This window comes from Gavialis gangeticus, unplaced genomic scaffold (assembly GCF_001723915.1).
Source record: "Gavialis gangeticus isolate Ggan-Ray unplaced genomic scaffold, GavGan_comp1, whole genome shotgun sequence".
NCBI lineage: Eukaryota > Metazoa > Chordata > Crocodylia > Gavialidae > Gavialis > Gavialis gangeticus.
In genome coordinates this window covers 34,548,159-34,557,490 of record NW_017729032.1, presented here as the reverse complement: position 1 = coordinate 34,557,490, position 9,332 = coordinate 34,548,159, and the positions used below count along the sequence as shown (strand labels likewise).

Genomic DNA, 9,332 nt, shown 5'->3' with positions numbered 1-9,332 from the left:
CTTCATTCAACACTGTCAAAAAAGCCCAGTGATGGACTGAGGAGTTTTTAAAAAAAAAAATGGGTTTGTTCAGCAACTGAAGGGCAACCACAAACAAAAACACTGAGTTCTTACAAAGGTTAGATTAGTTCATCTGCAAGGTCTACATACATCTGCTAGCAATATATAGCTTCTGCCTTTTATTTTGGGTAGTTCTCTCTATCTTTACTGCTTAATACAGGTCTAAATCTGCAATCTTATTTAATATTTTATATGTTGCTCATTTCAGTGTGTCACTTTAGCTGAAATATAAATGGGACTTTAACGTAAAATTCAGGAGTGCAAGGAAGAAGTTTCCCTATCCCCACACTGGTAGGTTAATGTTTAATTGCCCATCCTCAGTTAGTTCCATCTTCCTCTGATGAATCAGTTACTGAAAATATGCCTTCCAAATTAGAGGGATCATTTATCTGATAGTTTTTTTGTTCCGTGTTCCTATACAACTAAAATATTTTTTAAATTAAGTCTAGCATTTTAAAATCATTTTAATTAAATGGTACTGGCCAAGGGATTCAAAAGTAAATATATCCCACTAAATGTGCGAGGTAATAGTCAACATATATTGTTTTATAATGAAACAAGTTCTCCTCCTTCAACAGTTTTGAGCATGTGTAAGCCCCCTGTCTAAAAGTAACTCTATAGAAATGAAGCCTCTTTACAGCAGGGCATTAAAAAGCTGCAAATACAAGTAGATTATGCACAATGAAGATCAGTGGTCTTCAGCTGACCATACTGGACCATAGTTATAATCTGGAATAGCTTCATGCTTCAATAGCAAGAAGAACTTTTTTCTATATCCTACCTCCAAAATATTTTCAAACTACTATTAAATGGTTTGTGAGCAAAGAAACCCAAAGTACAATACGACTGATAAGCAGAAGCTTAGGAGGACTGCTAGTAGGGCATTTTTCATGAAAGATGTTTGATTTTCAAACTTGCTACTGCTTTAGTTTGTGGGAGTCCAGGTCATTAACCTCATTAACATTCCAGACATGCTGTGATATTTTTCATCCTCCCCCCACAATGTTATGGATAGCAGATAGGTAAACCAGACACAGAATTCTTGAACAGGTTTAAAATTATATAAAAGATATACAGAAAAAGAGATGCTTTGCATTTACTCTCTCCTAAAATAAGGCGACATGTAAGATGTTATTAAATGTATGACTACGTGCAATAAAACAAAATCCTATTACATAGTTAGACTCTTTATAGGAATTTTTCTATAGGCCCTGGAACACGATACATTTATGGTGCAATTAAAGCATTAATCGTGCCATCAACTGCAGTATACCACATGTTCAGCCAATTTATGGTGCAACAAAATGGTAAACCAGCCACAAATATGTTCCACATATAGCTGATTGCATTGGGCCTCGGACAACCCTGGGTCTGGGGTGCAGACCTAGGGCTGCTCCTAGCCTGATCCCCCAGGTCCACCAGGCTCAATGCCAATGATCAGTTGATTGTTGGCATCAGGTTCAGGACAGCACCAGGTCTCATCTGGCATAGCAGAACGTGCAATTTTTGCACTATGGCATCAATCTCAATCGTGTCAGTATATTAACATCTGTCTAAATCAGTCCTGAATACATTAACGTTACTCCTATAACATTGTACATGACCCATAGATCTCAATGTCAGTTTTTCAAAAAGTTGTATGACTAATCCATTGGGCCTATTCCAATTAAAAATCAGGCTGCTTCACAATGAAGTAATTAAAAAAAAAATCAACCACTTTGTTTAAATTGTGTGAGAATAAAAAAAGTACAGGCAGTCCTTGACTTACAACATTACACACTTACAATATTTTTAAATTGACACCCTGTTTCAACTTCCTGATGTCAGTTTTGACTTTACAATGCTTGACCTGATGCGACATCACGACAGTGAACAAATCGCTGTGTCACCCATCACCCTGGAGAACATCTGTCCATACTTCCATGGATACTTTCTTTAAGAAAGCAGACAAGACTCCAGAAAAACCTGCAGCCAAGACTCCTGAGAAGACTCCAGCCAAGAGCCCTTCAAAAAGTCCAGCAGTCACCTCAAAGAAGTCCTTCCAACTCAGTATGATTGCTATTTACAATATAAATACATGAATGTAGCTATATTACCCATCTATAATTGATTGAGTACACAATTCTGGGTTATTTTTAGTGAAAACAGGGTACTGGGCCTTGGTTCAGGAACCAATCCCTCATTTATAACCTTGTTTCTTATGGGGAAAATCAGTTCCAAGTTACAATGTTTTGACTTAAGATGCTGTTTTCAGGAACCAATTGTGTCATAAGTCTAAGGACTGCCTGTACCTTACAACTTAACTTTGGCAATCTATTTTAAGTAATTATTTGTTTTAACTCATTTCCTTCTAAAATAGCAATTATATGTTATGCCCTGGTCTTTTTAAAATTCCCTTTAAATAGGATATATTTACAGATGTTTCCTTTTTAAAGAGATTTTTTATACAGAGATTCTTATATATACACTAATATTTATAAGAATCTCTTGAATAGGAAAACAGTGAAACTAAATGTATATATTATTGTCAAAGGCACAAAACAAAAACAAAAATGTTTTTGCTAAAGATTTCTTTCAGTTACATTGCACCTCTGTGTTATTGATATGAAATTTGTTAGAAGAACTACATTTTTCTTGTACTGCTTTACCATTTTTAATGTGTAAAAAATGTATTTCTCACCATGCTGCACCGATTTTCTTGTAGCTTGAGAGAGTATTAAGAAAAATCCAAGATAATACTACCATCTCAATCTAGATAGAGACCAAAAGATAGAAAACACCTATCCCAGAAAGCAGGATCTTTATGAAAAAAGTATGAAGTGCACAAACAATTATAATCAATGTCTAAAGATTATTCAGATTTTGATAACTGTTCAGTTTCCAATTGTTGTATCATTATTGCTATGATACAACGTTTGGAATTACAACAATTGGAACAAAGGGATTATCATCTCTCTGGCTTCTAGCTCAATGCTTCTCCAGTGCCAAACTTTATTGCTTTAACTGCCATTATATCACATGAGATACAGCTATTATTTTGGGGGGGTTTATAATAGAACTTTTCAGATTTCTTCAACCAGGTATTTCCCGGTTGGAATATGATTTGGGGGGATTTTTTCTTCATTTTCAACTAGATAACTCAAAATATAAAGGTTTTCTTGGAAATACTGATTAAAAATTAAAGAGTTAATTTTTCCCCCAATAAAAAGTCAGTACTTTCTGTTTTGAAATTTCCCATTTAAAACTTTGTGGAACAACTTGAAATGTAAAGTAGATATCAGACTTTCCCACTGAAGAGAAACTGATATTTGCACAGCCCTACCACACATTACTTAGATATTTATTTGGCTCTCATGACTGCCTTCCAAGAATAGAGAAGACACTCTCTCCCTGCCCTCTCCCTCTTGCTTTCATGAAAAGAAGTGAAAGAATGGCAGTTTCTTTCTATGTTCCTTTTCTATTTCTATTTTCATTTCTACTTAGCCCGTTATCACAGCACAGATATATCACATATAAAACAAAACGTATTAGTAACCACCCATAACAAAAATTCTAAACCTCCCTGTTTAATCACCTACGAGGACAAGAATTTAACACTGGAGGAAGCAGGTGGATGGGTCAAAATGGAAGAATTTAGCACTGGAGGAAGCAGATGGATGTCTATCCAGCAAAGAGCTTGACTACAATGAGTTCATACACAGTTACTAATGGAGAAAGTGATAGAAACCTATTTTAACACAGCAATAGCAGCGAGGTTAGCTTGGGTACCAGGTCATTAGAGATGGTGATCAACCTGGAAGCAGTGATACCAAAATTCTCCACTACAAACAATTCACAGCTAAGAGTGAAAAAAAAACATATCGACTGATACTATTCAGAAATGTGAATTTCTCTCTCTGTTGAAGAGTATTTTCTGGTCCAGGGTTGGATACATTCAAATCAAGCCTGTCATATACTGTCAAGATTGGTAACAAGATTAACCAACCACATGGTAAACAGAAAAACAGCACAGGAGTGAAGATAAAATTACTCCTGCTCCCCAAAGGGCACCATAATAAGATATGATCAGCTTAAAAAAAAACGAAGCCAAAAGAAAAAAAACAAACCCTGCACAATGTCTGCATTTATTTCCTTTCCCCATTAAAAACATGTAAAATGTTTACAATGAAAAGAGAATGTAACTCTATTGCAAATGAAAGAAGAAAAATAAATTTTCTCTTATTATTCCCCCCTCCAGTGTGCTTATGTCATGTGACTGACTACATTTGCATAGTCTATTTTGCCTTCTCTCAACTACAGGCAAACAGTGAAACAGACTGTACTGTAAATGCTTTCAATCACACAAGTAAACAGGGTAATGACAGACAAAATTGCTCTGAATCTCTCACATTTATAATACTTAAGAAGTTACCTGAATCAAAAGTAAGGGAAAAATGCAGACTTTGTGTTATTTTTAATCTAATGTCCCTTTCTCCAGAGGTCCAAAAAACCCAAAGCCAGCATTTTTCCCCTGGTTGTTCAATTTCTGATACAAAATGATCACCGTCTCAGCTTTCCGGTTGATTCAAGTAAATTTAAATATGCCTGTTCTTATAGATTAAAATGACCTCTGCTTGGCCCCAACACATTTCAATTAGTTGTCACAGCAAACAGCATGATGTGGTTTAGCCACAAGTTTTATGGGTAAGAGCTGACTGAAATAGTAGTCTGCTGCAAAAAGGAAGCAGAGGTATAGAAAGTGTTACTTGCATTAAGAAAAATCTGACCATTAATTTTCAGCACTATACTGCTTCTGCCTCTCATTTTCCTGCTTACTACAGTTCTAAATGTGCAATCTTCTTCTTATTAAACATTTTATATGTTGTTCATTTCAGTATGTGACTTTAGCCTTGTGTCAGGGCTTTAATTTAGAATGCAGGAGTGCAAGGAAGAAGTTTCCCCAGACTGATAGGTTAATGTTTAATTACCCATCCTCAATTAGTTCTACCTTGCTCTGATGCATCAGTTACTGAAGATGTGCTTAGAGGGACCACTTATCAGATAATACTTTTGTTCCATGTTCCTATACAACTAAAATATATATTTTAAAATTAAATGTGGCATTTTATAACCAACTTAATTAAATGGTACTGGCCAAGGAATTACAAAAATAAATATATCCCACTAAATGTGGGAGGTAATGGTCAAGATACATTGTTTTATAATGAAACAAGTCCTTATCCTTCAATAGTTTTGGAAAAGACGTTAAAAGCATTACCTCAGAAAGTGCTTCATTATGGTAGTTTTGATATTCTAGTCAAATAATCTCTCAAATGATCACAGGAAGGTTGCTCTTGCAGAATTAAATGATTCTGTAGAAATAAATCAGGTGTAAGAAACACAGTCTCAAGTTTTCAGTTGATCAAACAATAACATTTCTTTTACACACAATTATTTTAAGAACTTGAACTCCAAAAATGGTAAATCCTCAAGCTGAAAACTTATAATATACAGCTTTCCCAGTAGTTGAGCACCGAGTATTTTGTAAAGAGCTTAGCATCCTTTAGCAAATCTGTCGGTTTATTTTGGTGCCTGAAAGTAAGTTTACTTAACATTCAAAAAATCTGGTCCTGCATGGTTTTGCAGAATCTAACAAAACTGCTAACTTGATGAAACATTTTAGTTTATCTAGTCACTGCTTTCCTTTTCTTTTTGACAGCCATGAATTTTGTATTACAGTCACCTGCTGAAAAGGGCAAGCACTTCATTTATAAAAAAAATAAAATAAACACAACTATCTTGTTGGATAACAATACAAACTTCCTGCTAAAATATATATAATCCTTGAACTGTGAAAGCTTCTTTGGTTTATATGGTTTTTGATGGGCTGAATCATGTTGCTGTCCCCTGAATACAGCTGTAATTGCTACTAGCTGCACTAACACCTGCTTGCCAACATAGGCAGAGACTAACAACAGACTCTGGTTCATTAATGAACACAGCAGACAGGCTTCTAATGCTCCCTATTAAAGCTTTTTATGTTCCTAGGCCTAGACGATATCAAGTGCAGGGAAAATGGGAGGAAAGGGAAAAGACTGAAGGGGATGTAACCTGCTCCCAGTCCAATCGTTTTCTGTTGAAAGATACAATTTGTGCAGCATTCTCACTGCTGGGACCAGGCTTCTCAGCAAATTGATGAAGCTTCTTTAGTTGACCCTTGAGGGCAGCAGCAGCAGAATTAGAACAAAAATGAGGCCTCTAAAAGGTGAGAAAATAAGTTTCCCACTGGGCTTCTGCAGTCAGTTTCTTCTTGACTCTTGGTCAGCCAAGTAAGTTCCTGCTAGAAACCGTGTTGCTGCTTTGCTACCTCTCCAGAGGGGAGAATAGCTATGCTTATGGTTCTGTGCTTCAGAAATGAGAGTTGCAGGGCTAGAATTTATCTGGGTTAAATGTTTTATCGTCCCACAGCTGAAAAACTCTGCCCTCCTAGATAAAGACCAGATGTCACTGTGGAAAGACAACAGAGCTAGTCAGATTTTTTTTTTAAAGAGAGGCTTCTTTATTAAAACCTAGTCCATCCATCTAAAAAATGAGGGGGTTACTTTCACCATTATTATATTTTTCTATTTTCATTCCACTTTAAAACAAAACAAAAATGTTACTTTTGAAAAAAAAAAAAACCCAAACACTATATTTTCAGAAACTAAAAAAGATTATTTCACATTTTTAAAAAAAGTTATAAAAATTTAAAAAACGAGGCCACTCTGAAATTACCTTTACCTTTGAAATTACTCAGACGACTAACATTTAGCTTTTTAAGATTTGTTATAAGAAAAAAATTAAGCACTAGGGGTTAAATCCTGGCTCCATTAACATCAATATCAAAATTCACATTGACTTCAGTGGAAACAGGGTTCCACCTTAGCAAGTTAAAAAAGCTAGTCCCCAAAGGCACAGACCTGGACCAACAGTAAGGGTGGAAAGACTGGTGCAAATCAAATGCAGCAAAGGCCACTGTTCCAAGGCTGTTTGCCATTCACTCTGCTTGGCTGAATGTCCAAAAATATCTACAGGATTTAGAGATGGAGGCCAACATGCGAAGGAAAAGGAGGCAAATGGCTACGCTGTTCTCTCAGTACTATGCCTTACCAAACTTGTATGTCTGGCAGACAGTATCTATATTCAGCATGTGAAGGCTGGCACAGTGACCAGACAGGGATCTGTGATCATGTTCTGCTCCCAAGCACCTCACAAATTAACTCCCCCACCACCCTTCACCACACACAAAGAGATAAGAAAGTGTGATCAACCCCATGGCAAGAAGTTATGACAAGATTTCGGAGAATTATATTTTCAGAGAAGTAGATCTTATCTTTCTACTTTTCCAGATATCTCCCTTCAGTGAGCTTATTGCAAAGGAAGCCAGAACCTTCTCTACCTTTTCAAAAAGCAAGTAGGAGAATTAATTTTTAGAACAGGGTTTATTGTACTTCAGGGAGCTGGATCTGGTCACAATTGAATTAAGACACTCATGAAACTAGAGAGCCAAAACACCCATTTTTTCCTACTTAAAGATGTTGGGATGGGGTTTCATAAAAATATATGAACTCTGTGCTATGATAATATTGTCTGCTTCCAGCCACACTGATGAGACAAGACAAGAAACTCCCCTCACTGTAGTCTTAAATACCTTTATACAGTGTAGTTGAATTTGCTGGAAAACACTTTAGTTTATTGCCATTGAATGCACATAGAAAATTGCCCTTGGACACTGATAGAAAAGCTGTCTGCATGCAGCTTGTATGTCAGACTATCAATATCCTTTTGATAATGTCATTGAATTGGTTGCACATTACTAAAGACACAGGAACAAAATCTTCTAGAGGTGTCATATTACCAGACCAAATGAAGACTAACGCTTCTGAAAAATGCAGAAAGAAGAAAATATTATAAAATCATGACATTTACAGCTGAAAGAGATCAGGAACTTTTTACCAACTTTTTGTTAAAATGTGCTAACTTATCAAAACCAGTACTTTTTGCAGAAACATATGGTTATGATGATAATTTTGTTTGCAATTTGCAGTCAAAATCAGAGACAGCAACCCAGCTCAGGCTAACCTGATGATCAGGGCACATGGCTAGGCTTTGGGTTCTAGTCTTGCTTTTACTCAAGTTGGACCTAGGACTTAAACACGTTTCTCACATCCCAAGTGTCCAACCAATACGCCACAGTGCCAGCCTCTGAAGGGGAGATGTTCCACTTTGTATAAAATGTTTAAATAAATAACTGAGACCAGTGAGAGATTCTATAGGTCAGGGTGCTCCTGAGATAGCAGACACCCAGGCTCAAGTGCACACTGTGAAGTGGGTGGACAGGTCTTCATGTCTCTGTACAACAGGACATTTTTGAGACCTCCCATTTTCATAGACAGGAAATCAGTTTCTCAACCAGTTATTTACAGTATATCTTCAACTAACAGTGTATGAAACACTGCTTAAAGAAATAAGACACTGATTTTAGCAAATGCTAATTTTTAGAAAATTCTTATGGCTGATACTTTATTTACCATACTGCTGGAAATGCAGCAATCTGAAAGGTTAAGATTTGCTACAGGCTGAGATGAAGCAAAGGTAAAGTGCTAGAAATTACATTTTGTTCTACAGCTGAGAGTTTGTTTTGTTAAGAAAAAATGGAAAAAGTGCTAGACATGTTAAAGAAAGAAAATCACTTGACTCAAATAAGATTCACTGACAAAGAAAAGAAGTTGAGGCAATTTCATTTGTTTAGCAGCATTTATTTTGTAAGCAAAAGACTCATCTAACCTGCTAATGCCTATTGTAGAGTTTAAAAGATTTGAGGCATAAGAAAGGGCAGTAGTGCTGAAGATGAACATTGGAGACATGCAGGTGACCTACATTAACAAAAAACTTGTCACTGCACTCTCCTTTAATGGGGCTTAGATAATTAGCAAGGATCATGACACTTGCAGTTGAGATTGCCTTGCTCAAAAAATATAATGGTTGCAACAGAATCTCCGAAGGCAGCCATCTTACGCTCTCGATTCTGTACTTCCATTTCAAAGAATGGAAAGTCTATCCTTTTGATTGTAAAATAACTGTCTTACTGAGAAGTGTGTGTAATCAGTGTAGTGATGTCTTCCTTAAATCTGAAGACAGTTTTGGAAAGTAATTGAAAGAGGTAAGGACTGTCTCTTCTCATCTCACTAATACATGCTTGTGAGACTGCCCAGTGTAGAGTACTACTGTGGGCTGTGGAAGATCCAAACTTC

General features: G+C 36.3%; 1 protein-coding gene across 4 annotated transcripts in view; it reads right to left on the bottom strand.

Annotated features, from left to right (window-relative positions):
- ELMOD1 (ELMO domain containing 1) overlaps positions 1-9,332 on the bottom strand; it is a 67,032-nt gene that overhangs the window by 41,780 nt on the left and 15,920 nt on the right. For all 4 annotated transcript variants that reach the window (XM_019525250.1, XM_019525248.1, XM_019525247.1 and 1 more), the window contains exon 2: positions 5,318-5,411. In XM_019525250.1, coding sequence (XP_019380795.1) covers positions 5,318-5,334 — 17 coding nt within the window. In that variant the 5' untranslated portion in view covers positions 5,335-5,411. The remainder of the gene's footprint in view (positions 1-5,317; positions 5,412-9,332) is intronic.